This window comes from Rhinoderma darwinii, chromosome 9 (assembly GCF_050947455.1).
Source record: "Rhinoderma darwinii isolate aRhiDar2 chromosome 9, aRhiDar2.hap1, whole genome shotgun sequence".
NCBI classification, from domain to species: domain Eukaryota; kingdom Metazoa; phylum Chordata; class Amphibia; order Anura; family Rhinodermatidae; genus Rhinoderma; species Rhinoderma darwinii.
In genome coordinates, this window is record NC_134695.1 from 70,142,753 (window position 1) to 70,162,938 (window position 20,186).

General features: G+C 41.4%; 2 protein-coding genes across 2 annotated transcripts in view; both read right to left on the minus strand.

Moving 5' to 3' along the window:
* The window catches only part of OSBPL5 (oxysterol binding protein like 5), a 98,121-nt gene extending 87,153 nt beyond the window's left edge, over positions 1-10,968 (minus strand). The window contains exon 1 of the mRNA XM_075838068.1: positions 10,663-10,968. Coding sequence (XP_075694183.1) covers positions 10,663-10,677 — 15 coding nt within the window. The 5' untranslated portion in view covers positions 10,678-10,968. The remainder of the gene's footprint in view (positions 1-10,662) is intronic.
* Positions 10,969-15,372: 4,404 nt separating this feature from the next.
* Positions 15,373-20,186, minus strand: part of LOC142660962 (receptor-type tyrosine-protein phosphatase beta-like) — a 76,559-nt gene continuing 71,745 nt past the window's right edge. The window contains exon 37 of the mRNA XM_075838076.1: positions 15,373-18,975. Within this exon, the coding sequence (XP_075694191.1) occupies positions 18,835-18,975 (141 nt within the window). The 3' untranslated portion in view covers positions 15,373-18,834. The remainder of the gene's footprint in view (positions 18,976-20,186) is intronic.

Genomic DNA, 20,186 nt, shown 5'->3' on the forward strand with positions numbered 1-20,186 from the left:
CTCACAGTTCGGGTTCTTATCCCAAATGTGTAAATTCGGATTGAGGTCGGGGTTCTGCGCAGGCCGTTCCTATATCAATGGCTGCATCTTTATACTGTACATGTAATATACTGGATGCAAAAGATTTACTGTATGTTCCTTTAAACACTTTGCAGTTACATCCATTCATAGAGATGTCCCCATTTTCAGCTGATCTAATAACCTTATCTCACAAGCCAGGAAACATTATTAAAAGCTCCCGTCTCTTCTATCGTCTATAAATGTGGACTTTTTTTGCGCTTAAATGTTCACTCCGTTCCTTTTCACTTTCTTGCATGGTTGCTATGCAACACACATTAAATGCCCTCAGCAATTTGTGATTACATTCTGATAGAGCGCCATCTTTTCGCAGTAAAGATGAATAGCGGGCTGAACCTTACCCTATAGTAAAAAACTACTGTGTGTATATATATATATATATATATATATATATACACACACACACACACACACACACACACACTACCAATCAAAAGTTTAGGGTCACTTAAAAATTTCCTTATTTTTTAAAGAAAAGCAGTTTTTTTCAATGAAGATAACATTAAATTAATCAGAAATACACTCTATACATTGTTAATGTCGTAAATGACTATTCTAGCTGCAAACGTCTGGTTTTTAATGCAATATCTACATAGGTGTATAGAGGCCCATTTCCAGCAACCATCGCTCCAGTGTTCTAATGGTACATTGTGTTTGCTAACTGTGTTAGAAGGCTAATGGGTGATTAGAAAACACTTGAAAACCCTTGTACAATTATGTTAGCACCGCTGTAAACAGTTTTGCTGTTTAGAGGAGCTATAAAACTGACCTTCCTTTGAGCTAGTTGAGAATGTGGAGCATTACATTTGTGGGTTCGATTAAACTCTCAAAATGGCTAGAAAAAAAAGAGCTTTCATGTGAAACTCGACAGGCTATTGTTGTTCTTAGAAATGAAGGCTATTCAATGCGAGAAATTGCCAAGAAACGGAAGATTTCCTACAACGGTGTGTAATACTCCCTTCAGAGGACAGCACACACAGGCTCTAACCAGAGCAAAAAGAGAAGTGGGAGGCCCCGCTGCACAACTGAGCAACAAGACAAGTACATTAGTCTCTAGTTTGAGAAATAGACGCCTCACAGGTCCTCAACTGGCAGCTTCATTAAATAGTACCCGCAAAACGCCAGTGTCAACGTCTACAGTGAAGAGGCGACTCCGGGATGATGGCCGTCAGGGCAGAGTGGCAAAGAAAAAGCCATATCTGAGACTGGCTAATAAAAGGAAAAGATTAATATGGGCAAAAGCTCAGACATTAGACAAAGGAAGATTGGAAAAAAGTGTTATGGACAGACGAATCGAAGTTTGAGGTGTTTGGATCACACAGAAGAACATTTGTGAGACGCAGAACAACTGAAAAGATGCTGGAAGAGCGCCTGACGCCATCTGTTAAGCATGGTGGAGGTAATGTGATGGTCTGGGGTTGCTTTGGTGCTGGTAAAGTGGGAGATTTGTACAAGGTAAAAGGGATTTTGAATAAGGAAGGCTATCACTCCATTTTGCAACGCCATGCCATACCCTGTGGACAGCGCTTGATTGGAGCCAATTTCATCCTACAACAGGACAATGACCCAAAGCACCTCCAAATGATGCAAGAACTATTTAGGGAAGAAGCCGGCAGCTGGTATTCTATCTGTAATGGAGTGGCCAGCGCAGTCACCAGATCTCAACCCCATAGAGCTGTTGTGGGAGCAGCTTGACCGTATGGTACGCAAGGAGTGCCCATCAAGCCAATCCAACTTGTGGGAGGGGCTTCTGGAAGCATGGGGTGAAAGTTCTCCCGATTACCTCAGCAAATTAACAGCTAGAATGCCAAAAGTCTGCAATGCTGGAATTGCTGCAAATGGAGCATTCCAAGACCAAAGCAAAGTCTGAAGGAGAAAATTATTATTTCAAATAAAAATCATTATTTCTAACCTTGTCAATGTCTTGACTATATTTTCTAGTCATTTTGCAACTCAGTGTGAGTTTTCATGGAAAACACAAAATTGTCTGGGTGACCCCGAACTTTTGAACGGTAGTGTATATATAGATATATAGATACACTATATGGACAAAAGTATTGGGACAACTACACATTAAACCTACAGGAGCTTTTATGATGTTCCATTCTACATCCATAGGCATTAATATGGAGTTGGTTCCCCCTTTGCAGTAAAACAGCTTCCACTCTTCTCGGAAGGCTTTCTACAAGATTTTGGGGAGTCTGTGGGAATCTTTTCCTATTCATCCACGAGAGCATTTGTGAGGCCAGACACGGATGTTGGGGGAGGGGGTCTGCCTCGTAATCTCCGTTCTCGTTTATCCCAAAGGTGTTGGGTGGGGTTGAGGTTAGGGCTCTGTGCGGCCAGTCAAGTTATTCCATACAAAACGCTTATGGACCTTGCTTTCTGCGCTGGGGCACAGTCACGCTGGAGCAAAAAAGGGCCGAACCCCAAACAATTCCTACAAAGTTGGAAAGATACAATTGTCCGGTATTATGAATTCTGAAGCATTAAGATTTCCCTTCACTGGAACTAATTATATATATATATACACACATACACACACAACCAGTCAAAAGTTTAGAACACCTCAATTTTTCTAGTTATTTTTTACATTAACACAATTCTAGTACAGCAGATAACATAAAAATGGTTCAAAAGTAAGTTGAAAACATAAAAATAATATGCATTTTTAATCTCAAACGCAACAGTAGTCTGAATTTATGATTTTAACCAAAGGGCTTTTTTCAGGGAAGACATCAAGGACAGCTGCTCTGCAGCACAGAAAGCCAAATTTTGGTTTGAAATTAAATGCAAACTATTCCTGCAGGTGTCTCAACTTTTTGAGATTACTTTCAAACCCTCTGATCGCGTATAACCAGTGTTGGAACAGACTACTTTACAACACCCTGTAGGGCAGGATTTGGACAGTTTTGCGCTTCAGGATAGAGAACATTGCTATCAATGGCAAGAAAAAGGCAATTAACAAAAGACGACCGACAATTATAACCCTTAGAAGTGTAGGGCTGTCCTACAGAGAAATTGCCAAGTAAGGTGCAGTTTCCAATACCGTTAAAAGGCTCTTGGAAACTGGTGGAAACTCTGACGGGAAGAGGTCTGGCAGATCAAAGGCCACTACAAAACCACATGACAAGCATTTGAGAATCGGCGCCTGACTGCACAAAATCTTCAAGCTCAGCTTAATGCAGCAAAATATAAACAAGTTTCCATTTCAACTGTGAAGAGAAGACTTCTATCTACAGGTTTGACAAGTCGAGTATCAGCAAGAAAGCCAATGCTAAGATTGCAAAATTAGAAAAAAAGAAGACTTGCCTGGGCCAAGCAGCACCTACTCGGACTGAAGAATGTCTTATGGAGTGATGAATCAAAATTTGACATCTTTGGTACCTCATGCAGGGTTTTTGTACATCGTTGAGTACATGAAAGGATTCTTCCTCAATGTGTGACACCAACTGGCAAACATGGAGGATGCATGATGGTCTGGGGCTCTTTTGATGGATCCAGAATTGGCAACTTGCATAGGGTTACTGGCACACTGGACAAAAGGGGCTACCACAGCAGTTTCATGCGCCATGCAATACTCTCTAGTGTACACCTACTTGGTCTGGGGTTCATATTACAGCAAGACAATGATCCAAAACATACTTCTAGGTTATGTCAGTACTACCTAAGACGACAAGAAGAAGCCGGCAGGCTTCAAAGAATGGAATAACCTGCACAGTCTCCAGACTTAAACCCCATTGAGCTTGTTTGGGATGAACTGGACAGATGGATGAAAGCAAAGCAACATACACGTCTGCAACTTCTGCAACAATGTTGGGAAGACATTTCGGAACAATATCTGAATGCAATTGTAGAAAGAATGCCTCGATCATTGTGTAAAGCTGTTATATCAACTTTGACAAGTCAAAAATATAAAAATGTAATTTGCTTAAAAAATTGATCCTTTATTTTCAATCATCTTAACTTGTTTATTTCTTCTATGCTTTCATTTCAAAGTACATTTGAGACATTAAACTTGTGTAAATATCAATAAAAACTGGAAAAATTTTGGTGTCCTAAAACTTCTGACCAGTAGGGAGTGTGTATATATATATATATATATATATATATATATATATATATATATATATATATATATATATATATATATATATATATATATATATAAGGGAGGGGAGAAGAGAGAGGACTGCAGAGAGAGAGAGAGAGAGAGAGAGAGAAAGAAAAAGAGAGAGAGAGAGAGAGAGAGAGAGAGAGAGATATCCTGTTTTGATTAATTACTTAATACATCATTACTGTAGAGGGAACTGTTTTTCGGATACAGGGCTCCAAACCCCTAGTAAAGCGATAGAATATAAAAACTTACATTCTAACTGCCTGCGGCCACCACTAGGGGGAGCTTAGGCGCTTACTGATTGCTGATGCTACATTACAGTCAATAATAAAACAGTATACAGTAAGCCTGTGAGCTCCCCCTAGTGAAGGCTGCAGACAGGCAAAAGGTTAACTCTATATGGGAGACATCCTGATCTCTGCAGTGCAAAGCATGGAAGAGGGAAAGAGCAGCAGTCTCAGCCTCTGATGAGACAGGAGGTGGATTTCAGACTACCCCAAATGCCAAGAGACAGAGCAGCTAATCTGGAGTCATAGTGGCCTAATAGAGCAGAGCTGCAATTTTAGTGGATGTGATATGAAATAATCCAGAAATTGATGGTGACTCACATTATTCTGATAATTATTATTTTTGATTGACAGCGAGTCGCTCAGCTGGGACAACCTACACCTTATTTTATTCTTCTACAAAAAAAAAAAAAAAAAAAAAGAAAGGTGATTCTAGTATATAATTGTTATATAAATTGCATATATCGCATTAATGCCTGATTAGAATTTAAAATGGCTGCACAGGTAAAATAGAAAAGAAAAAAACGGGGAGTTGCGCATTTGGGTGGAGTTCCCCTTTCAGTGTAATTACATTGCTGACCACCTGGAGGGCACTGTTGCTCCGTAGATTATTTGACAGTATTTTCCCTTTAAGGAGTTATTTGGGAAAAAGGGAAACTCCACTTTCCCAAGAACCCCCTGTATGTTCAGGTCACAATACCAAAGGACACAGTCCGCAAGTGTTTAGTTACCATCGTTGTGTTAAACAGTCCCAGCTGCTAGGGAAGGAAAGATGGCGCCCTGGACCCAGCACTGAATCGGGATTACAATTTAAGTTGTTAATATTATTTGAAAATATAAAAAATATCAAACGAGGCAGGAGGGTTGGGTCGGAAAAATTTGTATTCCTTATTGGAGTTCTCCTTTAAAAGAGGCTATCGTGTGGATGCCGCATTCTTTGTTTTTCTTGCCCTTAAAATATGCTAATGAATACAATGTTGGCAGATGCATGAATCTGAGCCAAGTAATCCAGGTAAGTGCTGACCTTGTGTTATATCTTATATATGAATGACGCAGATCTGAAGCAAAACTCAGAAACACATGAAGTTGTTACCACGATAATAATCACTATGTATCTATATAAAGTTAACATCAAAGGAATCAATTTCATCAACCTCGATCATTATCATCACTATCACAGTTATTATTTATAATAATGCATCTTACATCACAGTAACTATCAGTACTATGCAGGATATCATTGTTCCAATGACTGTATCACAAAGACATGACGCACAGTATCTTGATTCAGAGACTCTCTGCTATTAGCAGCCTTATTAATAACATATCTCAGAAGTAGAGCCCCCCTAACCTTATTTAAAGACGACCGGTCACCAGAGGGATCTCTTTATATTAGGACATTAATAAAATTCCCCTTTTAACTCATATGGTAGAGGGTGCAAATGCAGATATTTGTCACATAACAAGTAAGTTTTCTTCATAGAAAATTTAGGGTCATATATGCCACCATATAATCACCAGAGATGCCTCCATACAGTGCCAGACATGAAACCATAAAGCGTCAGAGATGTTTAACACAGTGACAGAGATGCTTTCATACAGTGCCAGAGGACCAAATACACTTCCAGAAGTGCCCCCATATAGTGCCAGAGAAGCACCCATACAATGCCAGGTATTCTCTGAGTAGTGCCATAAATACCTCTAATAGAGTGCCAGCGAGGCTCCCATAGAGTGCCAGGGAGGCTCCCATAGAGTGCCAGGGAGGCTCCCATAGAGTGCCAGGGAGGCTCCCATAGAGTGCCAGAGAGGCTCCCATAGAGTGCCAGAGAGGCTCCCATAGAGTGCCAGGGAGGCTCCCATAGAGTGCCAGGGAGGCTCCCATAGAGTGCCAGGGAGGCTCCCATAGAGTGCCAGGGAGGCTCCCATAGAGTGCCAGGGAGGCTCCCATAGAGTGCCAGAGAGGCTCCCATAGAGTGCCAGAGAGGCTCCCATAGAGTGCCAGAGAGGCCCTCATACAGTGTCAGTTTGGTCACAGCTGCGTCCTTGTATTTTTTTATCAACTCAGCCAATGAATTTGACTACATTGAAATGATTGGTAAAAGTGGTACTGTGAATTTTGTCAGTAAAGACTGTAAGATTTGGTACTATACCGCCTATTGCAAAGGTGATAACAGGAACTGCAGCCATATTGGTTGCCATAGATGGCCCCATACATCTAGGAGTAGTTTACTGCTGACACAATTGTATGTTTCTGGCATAGTGGAGAATACCAGACAGCCCAGAGAAAACTACTACCACTGGGAGACTATAAAAACTCCATGTAGAGGTTATCCCTACTCAGATTTGAACTCAAGACCATATTGCTGTAAGGGTCAGTTCACACAGAGTCTTTTGGCGCTGGTTTTCATGCGGAAATCAGAATCAGCGCCAAATAACAGCCGAAATCAACCCCATTTCAATGGAGTTTTCTTTCCCAGGCGACTTTTGAACGATCGCGTAAAAAAACAAAACGGCATGTCCTTTCTTGAGGCAGTTTGTCTCTGACCTCCCATTGAAATCAATGAGAGGCAAAAAAAACTGCGACGTTCGTCTCTGAATTTTGCGGCATTTTTTGCCCACGGTCCTTGCATTAGCTTTAAGGATTGCGGGCGCAAAAAAAAGCATTGAAAAAAAAAAAAAAAAAAAACGCAGAAAACGAAACACAGGCACTTCTAGATCTGCCGCAAAATTCCAGAAGGAATTCTAAGGCATTTTTTTCTGCCTGCAAAAAAGTCAGTGTGAACAAGGCCTAAGGCTCTAGTGCTAACCACTTATACAATCTGCAACCCATATTATTAATACTGAATATTGACACATTTCGGCCTGATTTACATGAGCGTGTGCGTTTTGCGCACGCAAAAAACGCAGCGTTTTGCGTGCGCAAAAGGCACTTAACAGCTCCGTGTGTCATCAGCGTATGATGCGTGGCTGCGAGATTTTCTCGCAGCCGCCATCATTTCGACACTCCGTTTGGATGTTTGTAAACAGAAAAGCACGTTTGTAAACAGAAAAGTGCTTCCGTGCGACCTGCGTGGTTTTCACGCACCCATTGACTTCAATGGGTGCGTGATGCGCGAAAAACGGGGAAATATAGAACATGTCGTGAGTTTTACGCAGCGGACTCACGCTGCGCAAAACTCACGGACTGTCTGCACTGGCCCATAGACTTGTATAGGTCCGTGCGACCCGCGTGAAAAGCACGCGCGTCGCACGGACGTATATCACGGTCATGTAAATGATGCCTTCCTATAAAGGTAATGTATAATGGAATATATTTCATAAATAATGTCATTACATTACTTAAACATCATCACATATTACTCCAGACCTCTCACTATATTAATATAATGCCAATAAGAGCCTGAAATTCCAGGTGTGACTGCAGCTAACCCCTAATAGCGCACTGCTCCCATGTCTAAGGAAGCTGCGCTATGGGATGCTGTTAGTAAACCCCTCAGGCTGGGTCCACACGACCTATTTTCAGACGTAAACGAGGAGTATTAGGCTATGTTCACACACACTAATTACGGACGTAAATTGGACGTATTAACCCCCGAATTACGTCCGAAATTACGGCTTGAATGCGTTGACAAACATCTGCCCATTGAAAGCAATCGGCTGACGTTTGTCTGTTCACACGAGGCGTATATTTACGCGCCGCTGTCAAATGACGGCGCGTAAATAGACGCCCGCGTCAAAGAAGTGACCTGTCACTTCTTGGGGCGTAATTGGAGCCGTTATTCATTGACTCCAATGAAAAGCAGCGCCAATTACGTCCGTAATGGACGCGGCGTTGAAGCGCCTGCACATGCCGTTACGGCTGAAATTACGGGGATGTTTTCTCCTGAAAACATCCCCGTAATTTCAGCCGTTACGGACGCTGTCGTGTGAACATATCCTAATGCCTTGTTTTACGTCTGAAAATAGGGCTACAATACGTCGGCAAACATCTGCCCATTCATTTGAATGGGTTTGCCGACGTATTATGCCGACGACGCGTAAATTGACTGCCTCGGCAAAGAAGTGCAGGACACTTCTTTGCTACGTAATTTGAGCCGTTCTTCATTGAAGTCAATGAAGAGCAGCTCAAGATTTACAAGCGTCAAAGACGCCTCGCATAATGCGAGGAGGAGTTTTTAAGTCTGAAACGAGGCAGCTGTTTTCTCCTGAAAACAGTCTGTCTTTTCAGCCGTAAATGACAGCTAGCGTGTGCACATACCCTCATGCTGGAGGTCACTATTTTTCTTTATGTAAGTGATCATGCACATGGATATATTACCCTGCTTGATGAATGTGTAATTTCATACAGAGGCATATGAAGGTTTATATGGAATCTGACTGAAAACAAAGTTGTGGCATTCTCCTCCGGACTCTGTAGGATGGTATAGGGAAGCATTGCTTTAAGGGTAGGCTGTATGGCTCCGTGCACTGCCGTACAGGCTCCGTGCACTTCCGTACAGGCTCCGTGCACTGCCGTACAGGCTCCGTGCACTGCCGTACAGGCTCCGTGCACTGCCGTACAGGCTCCATGCAGATGGCTTTAGGCTGTTTTTCCTCAGCTGTAATACCCAGACCTCCCACGGTTAATCTGAACTGGACTTAGATGATCCAGGTGTTGCAGTCATAATACAGAGACAAAATGCTCCCATATTTCGGCTGTGTGAGAGCGACTTTAGGCTCTGTACACATCTTTAAGTTTTTGTCCGTTTCTGATCCTCAGTTTTGACCAAAGCGCCTTCAGAAACGAATATCGTTACAAATCCCATTAATTTCAGTATGTTTTGCACAAAATTGTCACAAAATGTATCTGCCGGTATCCGTAGTGACAATGGACATGGAACGAAAGTCATTGGTTATCTTATTTTAGCATTGACGTAACAGGGATGATCGATGTAAGAACAGATATGATGGGTAACAACTAATAGCATCCATTGCATCTGATTTTTTTTTCTGTTTTCACTTTCTATTATTTGTAAAGGATCTATAAAAACTGATCAAAACACTGAGAACGGACACATTTTGGCAATATTTTTTTCATCAGTTTTGATTATTGCAAACCAGAGTAAAAATAGAATCTCTAAAAGTTACAAGTGTGTGAACTTTTGCAGCTATTTTTTTTTTTATTGCTCTAATCCATCTAAAATTTTGATCAAAAATCTACCGTTTGGGTCTACAGCTCCGACGCAGAGCTAAGTGTCTCCATGGTTACAGACTACAAGCAAACTCTATGTAGTCTGATCTTGCAGTCATGTGTTACTCCACTCCCCCTGTCCCCTCTTCTTTTTTTGGTTATAAAGAGGAATGGAGCAGTGGGAGTGGAGTAACACATGACTGCAGGATTAGACTACACAAGGTTTATTTGTAGTCTGTAACCATGGAGACACATAGGTCTGCATAGGAGCTGTATACACAAAACAGTAGGGGAGATTTATTTAAACAGGACTATTAAATTAAAGTTGCTTAATTGTTATTTTTGATGCATTGGAGCAATAACAATTAAAAAAACGGTTAAAAAAAGTATATAAACCATTTAACCTTATTTAATTAGGTTACACGAGTCTGATATAATGGGGAATATTGGGATAGTCTGAAGTCACACCTGAATTAAAGTTTTGATCTACAAATAGGCTAATATCCTTCCATTAAGCCAAAAGCATACAGATGCATTTAACAATGGCATTGCCACTTTCCCTCAGTGTAATCTAGTAATAACTTTACAAACTTAAGATAATATTAATATTCAGCCTTGTAACTAAATTGGGTGCAATGCAGTAATCGGATACCAGGCTACTCCCCCCCCCCCCCCAATCACATGAGATTTCTTCTAGAGCCACAAGACGTTTTCAAACTGCTTTCTAACAAGAGAACATGCGGACCCTGACTATGATACATGGTGCTGCATTGTAACAAAAACCTGTATTCCTTTGAAATGTTCCTATTGTGGCGAGATGAAAGCCTGGGCTGATGAAATGATTTTCTGCCTGATAATTCTCTTTTTATACTAAGACGACCTAAAATTTGTGCATAACATTAAAAAAATAAAGCAATGCAAGGTATTGGCGTGCTCTAAAGGGGTGAATGAAGTAAATGGAGATGTTTATAGTCTATAGAAATTCAAGGGGGTAAATGCATTCTACTTACAGTACAGCAAGGCATGAGTGATGCTTCCCAGCACAGATCCCCTATAGCTACAGGCAGACAAAGCGTCCTCGGTCATTTTCCTTATGGTTGCCTATACCGTGATGCTGGAGGCCTGCCAACACAAGAAGCGATATCACAGCCAATCAAATTGAGTAAAGCTGTCACAGCACACAGGGGCATCTACCCATTAGTAGTATGTGCAGGGCTGTAATATGTGCAGTACCCAGGGGTCCAGGCTGCACACAACACCTGACATTACTAACTACTAGCAGTGCACTATTCATTTCATTGCACTATTAATTTGCTGCCAACAGTTTCTAGCAGGGAGAACGCTGCACAGCTGTGTGACGGAGCAGCCTAGAGGAGATGCATCCAGCCCAGAAATATGCTAATAACACTATGGAATCAATAGCTTTGACAAGCACTCTCTCTATTAGTGATCAGCACAGGCTCATAGTTCTCGCCTCTTCATTCATTATTGTGTCTTCACACGTTGCTTAAATACTGCGGATTTTCCGCAACAGAATTAGTTGCAAAAAATGCGCAGCAAATACAGTAGCAGCAAAGTGGATGAGATAAAAGAAATCTCATCAACACGCTGCGTAAACACGGAGCGGAAAAAACGCTCAGAAATTGACCTGAGTACAGAATTTTATTCTGCAGCATTTCAATTGTAATTGGGTAAACGCTGCGGGTTTTCCCCATTGAATTCAATGGGGAGGTAAAACCCGCAGCAAATAACAGTTCTTAAAGTTAAAGGTTTTATTGCGGATGGTGCGCAGCGATTCTGCTGCAAAAAAAACGCAACTCAGACAGACAAAAAAATCTTATACTTACCCAGAAGACTGTGTTTCTTCGTCCAGGCCGGCATGTTGCGGCGGTCACATGGGATGAAACAGCATCCCTAGAGGCCGGCCTGGATGACGTCAGAGAGTCGGCCTCCTGGGATGGAATGTCATCCCAGGAGGCCAGCCAGCTAGCATGCCGGCTAAGTGCTGTCGTTTTCCTCAGTGAGCATTCCGGATCAAAATCTGCACCACAGTTTTGTGCGGTTTTTCGACCGGAATTCCCGGCGGCGCACATGTCGGAAACGCTGCGTGCTTTTACGCAGTGTATCCGCCGCGTGTGAACTCAGTCTTTGGGCATGACCACACGTGGCGGATTTCCTCCGCAACTGTCCGCATCAATGCCGCACAGAATCTGCGTTGCAGATTCTGCTGCGGATCTGCACAAAATGTGCAGTAAATTGATGCGGACTAGCTGCTGCGGACTGCGGGAAAAGTACTTCCCTTCTCCCTATCAGTGCAGGATAGAGAGAAGGGACAGCACTTTCCCTTGTGAAAGTCAAAGAAATTCATACTTACCGCCCGTTGTCTTGGTGACGCGTCCCTCCTTCGGCATCCAGCCCGATCTCCCTGGATGACGCGGCAGTCCATGTGACCGCTGCAGCCTGTTATTAGCCTGTGATTGGCTGCAGCCGTCACTTACACTGAAACGTCATCCTGGGAGGCCGGACTGGAGACAGAAGCAGGGAGTTCTCGGTAAGTATGAACTTCTATTTTTTTACAGGTTGCTGTATATTGGGATCGGTAGTCACTGTCCCGGGTGCAGAAACAGTTACTGCCGATCGCTTAACTCTTTCAGCACCCTGGACAGTGACTATTTACTGACGTCTCCTAGCAACGCTCCCGTCATTACGGGAGCCCCATTGACTTCCTCAGTCTGGCTGTAGACCTAGAAATACATAGGTCCAGCCAGAATGAAGAAATGTCAAGTTAAAAAAGCAAGACGGATCCGCAGCACACATAACATGTGCATGACAGCTGCGGACTTCATTGCGGAAATTAGAATCTCCATTGAAGTCAATGGAGAAATTCCGCCATGAGTCCGCCACTGCTCCGCAACAGACAGAGCATGCTGCGGACACCAAATTCCGCTCCGCAGCCTATGCTCCGCAGCGGAATTTTACGCCTCGTCTAAACGAACACTGCTAAATTAAAGTGTAAGTCAATGGACAAACGGCTCCGCTGCGGATTAACGCTGCGGAGTGTCCGCAGCGGAATTTAAGTGAAATTCCGCCACGTGTGAACCCAGCCTTAAAGTGGTTTTCCCAATCTGGAAAACGAGAGTCCCACCGCGTCTAGCTGATGCTCTCTCCATTCACTACTATGGGAGTTACAGAAACAGTCGAGCAAACATTCATTCTCCTCCTGGATGCGGCTGCGGCACCAGGCAGGTCTGGACACCCATTCTCCAGATAAGTGCGGTTTCCATAGGTGGGACTCACACCTATCAGACATGTATGGAGTATCCTGTAAATATGCCATAAAGGTCTTAAAATTAAACTCCTCGGTTCTCAATTTACTTAATTATTAAAATATATATAAAAAATTCTGGATCTGATCTTAAAGAGCAAGTCCACGCATAGGATGGAAGCGATTAAGATCAATGTATAAACAAATAACATGCGGAAAGATGTAGTTGAGGCCCCATGCACACGACAGCAAAAGACCTCAGTTTTTGCGGACCGCAATTGCGGTCCGCAAAAACGGAGCCATTCACTTTCATTGAACACTGACACCTTTCCGTAGCACTACGGAAGGGTGTCCGTGCCATGGAAATGTTCCGGGAATTATGGAACATATCCGGTCTTTCGCATTTTGCGGGCCGTGCTCCCATAAAATGCGGTCCGAAAATGCGGCTGTCAGTCAGCGGCGGGCACGGTCGTGTGCATGGTGCCTAACAGTTACATGCACCACTCTTGTGCTATTAATAGTAAAAACCACTTTCCATTTTCAATTTCTAAACATATTAGCCAGTTTTTATGTGCTTTTATTTCAGGCAATTTGTGAGTTAATTGCTTAGTGTTGCGTGACTGAATCAAAAAGGACTTCACACACAGGGAGAGCGCTCTATCTACATAATTTAGGCTTCGTTCACATCGGCGCCAGGGCTCCGTTCCGACGGAACAAAGCCCTAACTGACAGAAACCATAGTTTTTCGTGTCCATCACCATTGATTTCAATGTTGACGGATGCGGTGCCAATGGTTTCCGTTTGTGTCAGTTGTGCAAGGGTTCCGACATTTTGACGGAATAAATAGCGTAGCCGACTGCGGTATTGATTTAGTCAAAACGACGGAACCCTTGTACAACTGACACAAATGGAAACTATTGGCACCGGATCAGTCACCATTTAAACCTACGGTTTCTGTCAGCCAGGACTCCATTCCGGCGGAAAGCTCAGACGGAACGTCGGAACAGAGCCAGGACGGCAGATGTGAACATAGTCTTACAGAGAGGGACAGGGAGGCAGTACTAACTATGCCTACATAATTTATAGTGAGAGACAGGGAGGCAGTACTATCTCTACCCACATCATTTACAGGGAGAGACAGGAAGGCAGTACCATCTAAACCTACATACATTACAGGGGGAGACAGGGAGGCAGTGCTATCTGTACCTACATAATTTACATGGAGATACAGGGAAGCAGTACTATCTGTACTTGCATTATTTACAAAAAGAGACAGGGAGACAGTACTATCCATACCTATATCATTTACAGGCACAAATAGAGAGGCAGTGTGATCTGTGCCTACAACATTTACAGGGCGGAAGTTCTATCCCTTGGGTCTTATTTCTATGTTACAAATGGAATCATTTTACCATAGAAAGCGTATTTTAAGATTAAAAAGATTAAAAATAAAACCTATAAACAGCTGTAGACGTATTAAAAGTAGTCCTGATAGACTCTTCAGTTAGAGCCATACCGTTGATGTGGATATTTTGTAGTCACCAGAGAGATAAGAAGTTGCATGCATTGATCATGATGCATTGCTGTCCTATTATTTCCTGTGAATGTGATTTGTCATTGTGCAGGATTATACTCTGTAGTCTCCTAGGTAATTATCTTGTCATGCCCACATCCCATTGCACCCGGCTACAACATGGCGCACAGTGCTCCTTATGGATCATTTACATAAAAAATTAGGTCAATGAATATTTCAATGCAAATTCACACAACTTTTTAAAGAATCATTCCACCCTTAGAGTGGAACTGAAACTATGACATTTACACATATTGTGACATTTACACAAGAAATACATATTCCGCAGTCTAAATTTACCCCAATACTGTTACAAGCCATGCATCTGTGTCCATCACATGACCTGAGATAGAAAAGCAATGTTCCTACTGAATACCAACAAGCAGAATTATTGAAAACGGTGCTGAATTAATACAGAAAGTTTTTTAGGAAAATTGTGTAACTTTTGCTGAAACCGGACAAACCCCCTTTAAGGCCATGTTCAGACGTGGCAGATTCCTTGCGGATTTAAAGACGGATTCCACTTAAAAATTTGCAGAAACCTACAGTACAATATATGTGAATATAGTTTTCAAAATCTCATCTACATGTAGCGCATTTTTCGGCTACCAATTTGACTATCTTCAGCATGCCTTTTATGTTGAGGATCACACCTCTGCACTGCTCCTGCATATACGGCTTTTCTCATAGGTTGCACAAGGCTATTTTGCACCAGGGCCCAGATTAGACTAACTTCAGCACCTACAAGCACCTACAAGGAATTACTTCATTGTCTCAAAATATCTAAAATATATATATATGGTCGAAGGTTTATTTGTTCCAACTCAACTGTAAAAAAAATAAAAAAAAATTGAGGTCAATATCCCTTTAAGAAAGGACACCTTTATTGCTGGTTAAGTAAATCTTTACATTGTATACAGCACAAGGAACAGTGTACGACAAATTTCACATTTGACTCCTGTTTGACTTCTTACAAAATAATTGGACATGTTTGTTCTCGCTTTACAATATCGGCTCCCTTACTGCGTTTAAATTAATAAAAATACGTTTATATCAAAGGACAAAAATCACAACACGCATCATTAACATATTAAATAACACATATAATATATATTTTTTCAAGTATTCCAACACCTCTGTGCATAATTACCAGATAGGATTCCTTCAAATATTCTCTATAATATATATATATAAAAATCCCTTCTTTACATTAAAAAGATCGTGGTGTCCAACCTCAGCCCAGCATCTGATTATAACATTCGGAGTATGGAAGATCTACAAGACAAGAACATGTTTCTAAGGGCCTGGTCACATCAGCGTTGCCCCTCTGTTGTTTCCGTCGGGTTAACCTCTCAGCGGAAAGGCAAACGGAAACCTCAGCTTCCGTTTCCCTCACCATTGAACTCAATGGTGACGGAAACCTAGCTAATGTTTTCCGTCCGTCACTGTTGTGACAGGGTTTCGTCGTTTTGACGGAATAAATAGCGCGGTTTCCGTTTGCCTTTCCGTTGAGGGGTTAACCCGACGGAAACCTCAGACGGAACCCCTCAACGGAAGGGCAACAGTGATGTGAACAGGCCCTAATATAAAATTATACACTGGATTTTCACCTCTGAAATATAACATGTCATTAACCCCTTTGCTTCTGGAGTAGCTGCAGGATCCTTTGGCTAGGGTGCTATTTGGTCCGCTGTAGTATTTTGTTCATGGCACCACCATATAAAAACAATAGCAGCGATTTATTGGAATGTCCCAAAGGTTTATTTAGATATAAGTAACTTAAAAACTTAAAATGGGATATCTAATTTAGATAAGCATTCTCTTATAAGGGAACTGTAATGACAGGGGTAGGGAAACGGACAAGTGAGCCCTAATCTACCCGCCACTCTGTCCCTGCCTACTTGCAACGACCCGCCCTAGGCGGCGGGGTACAACTGGGCGGCGGTCCCTACGCTCAGTAAGTGCACGAGACAAACATACAAGGGAATATAAAGCAAAGGGAAAGGGGCAGTTGCCCACGGCAACACCGTGAGCAACAGAGTGGTGAACGAGCCAAGTCAAACCAGGAGTGAACGAGGTACCAAACGCAGAGCAGGAGAGTAGTCAGTAAGCCAGGGTCAGTATGGAGCAGGATCAAATAGTCAGAAGCTGTAGCTGGGCCAGGAAACCACACGAGAAGAATCACAAGCAAAGGAGGAACAGGAAAGGCAGGTATAAATAGACAGAGGGTGGGAGCTAGCTCAGTCTGGCCAGGCTGCGATAGGCTCTCCCACTCCTAAGCCTGCCATCCTGAGTCGTGGAAGATGGAGTCAGTCTCAGAGACATAGACTCAGGTGCAGACTGATTACCTATGGGCATATACACAGAAGTTGTGCCTGGCAGATCCTTTACAGGAACTCTGAGTTAATAGAGGGGGGGGGGGGCCTCTTTTCAGGATCCTCATATCTCGGTCAGAGTGGAGAGCAGTTACATAAAGCATCTCTCTCTCTCTCTCTCTGGAAGAAGTGTCCTGTCCTGCATTAAACAGACAACCCATTGATATGAATGGACACTGTGTAATACTTCATATCTCCTGTGGTGGCGCTGCAGGGAATCTACTTACTGTCAAGTTTCCACACAGATTACAGTTGATCACTTGTGATACGTTTACTGTTAAAAAACCCTGATAAGGCTGGGTTCCCACGGGTTGGATACACATTTTATGTGGATATTCCAAATGTCTGAGATGGGAATAACCCTTTAAGTCAATGGTGCATCCTTATAAAAATTGTGACATGCCATATCCCTTGTGTTATTTCTGAATATTTCCCAGATGAAACAACTCTGCATATAATCTGGATTAGAAATCTTACACTTTTTGGTTACAGATCTCCTATACAGACCTACGTGTCTTCATGGTTTGAGACTACAAACAATCACCGTGAAGCCTGATCCTGCAGTCATGTGTTACGCTCTTCCCCCTGCATACACTTTTATGGCCTGTAGGTTACCAAACTGGGGCAGTAGGTTTAGAAAGCTGTAAAATTGTCTAGATTTGCATTGGCACCAATCCAGAGCATAAATAATACACTTAGGCCTTATTCAGACGATCGCAGAATACGTCCGTGTGGCGGCCGTTAAAACAACGGCCGTCACACGAACGCATGTATTTCAATTGGGCCGTTCACACGGCCGTTGTTTCAATGGACCATGTGAAGTGTCCGTTGAAAAATAGAACATGTCCTATTTTCTCAGTTTTCACTGATCCCTCCATAGACTCAAGTCTATGGGGATCCGTGAAAACTGGACTGTTTTTCACATCTGAGTTTCCCCACGTTCGTCTGATTAAGGCCTTAAAGTTAAGAATAAGCAAGTGACTACAGCAGCAACCTGAAAAGGCGATAGAAAGTTCTGCAGCTAGATTCATTCCCATATGGCACAATCTATTATGTACAAATAAAAACATATGCAAGTCATTTTTGGCTTATATACACGTATATAACAACTTTGACACAATGTAAAACTTGTGTATCCTATAAATTACATGTGTTCAGTCCAAGAAATACCCTGAGTAAAATCTTCTGTAACTTTAAAATAAAACAAGTATATCCGCATAAACTTTTCACAGGTTTAAGGTACAATAAGGAGATCACTTTTTCTATAAATTGGCTCCTTTCATAGCCAGACAGGCTCCCAGGAACTGCAGTGTTCTACTATAAAAGGAAAAACAGATTCATATAGGAAAATATCCTCTCTATAGGACGTCTAAAACTATTTTCTGTATAAAAATATATAATCATATTCAAGACATTAAAAACGCTAGTGAATAGGAAAATGGTTTTGTCCAAAAGCAACCAATTGGATATCTAGAATCGTAATGGCTGAATGGGCAACACCACGGTTTTCCATCACACCGGCTTTCATCAATGTCCATTATTTAATCGAATTATATATATATATATATATATATATATATATATATATAAATTTGCATATATTTGCAATTATTTCACAAAGTTTAAAATTTAAAATAAACGTATCCACCATAAAAATAATATTTGGTCATAGATTCTGGCACGTCATCCAGTTAGACACCTTGTTATTACAGTACAAAATTTTCTTTATATTGCATTGCCGACTTAATTTCAACTGAGCATTGTTCGCTTAGTGTATATATACATACACACACACACACACACACACACACACACACACTGTATTTATTAAATTCATCTGTGGTAATCTTTGGATAGAAATATGAAAAATACAAGGTATTCAAAGTGCAATTTCCTTCTTGGTCCGGTGATGCTTGTAAAACCACAAATCGCCAGAGCCTTTCTTCTGAGAAGAGCGCATTGTTGCTGATTAAAAGTTTGTCCTTTTTACGGAAGTATTATTGATATTTTCATAGATCGCTGATGTGTTTTGGTAAATAAGATCCGGATTAGTTTCCTTCTTTGCCTTGATAATATCCAGTGCACACTGGTTCAAGAAAATGTACTGGTGCTACAATGTAAAGAATAACAGATTGGATGAAACCTTTAGGCCACATGCACACAACGCGTATTACTTGCTGATTTATTGCACAGATTTCCCTGCAGCAAATCCACACCATTAAACAGTACTAGCAAAGAATATGATATTGCAAGTAATCTCATCTACACGTTGCAGAATTTTTCCGCACATAATTCACCTGTGGTACGGATTTTAAAATCTGCAGCATGTCATTTATCTTGCATTTCTGTCTCAAAATTGTATCTGCCAAGTTTAGAAAAAAAAAACAACGCACTCCAAATCAACAGCATAAAATCTGCACCTGTTTCCCCATGAAAATGTAGAAATCCACATTAAAAAATGCATCAAAGTATTAGGCACCCTGCACACGTGGCAGATTTTGTTGCAGATTTTTTTCTTGCTGCAAAAACAAAAATCAGTTCCATTCGTCTGAATGGGGTTAAGTCACAGAAATGTCTGCACCAAAATATCCAGCATGTGCATTTGGCTTCAAGTACGGATTTTAGATACGGAATTACATGCGTTATTCTACAGTTTTGATGAAGATTTCCTAATCAAATTCTGCAATGTGTGCATGTAGCCTTCGGCAGCTACTGATAAAATATACAACATGTTGATCATTGCAAATCATCCTACAGTTAAATAAACCGATATACTAGAATTAAATATATTTCTGCGTAACGGTTACTGTCCAGATTTAGGCAATGTATACTGGCTATTCCAAGGACACGAATTGGTTATAAGCAGTAAATACATACTAAAATTTTACTACAAATTAAGTCTTATGAGGGTTCTCCATTTCGATTCAGTCGTTTTGATATAGTATATGTATAGTTTCCTGTGAATACTTTTCCATATGGACAACAAGGTAAATACTACAATACTGCCCCCTATGGACAACAATATTATTATTATAATACTGCCCCCAATATACAAGAATATAACTACTATAATACTGCCCCCTATATACAAGAATATAACTACTATAATACTGCTCCTATATACAAGAATATAACTACTATAATACTGCTCCTATATACAAGAATATAACCACTATAATACTGCCCCTATATACAAGAATATAACTACTATAATACTGCCCCTATATACAAGAATATAACTACTATAATACTGCTCCTATGTACAAGAATATAACTACTATAATACTGCTCCTATGTACAAGAATATAACTACTATAATAC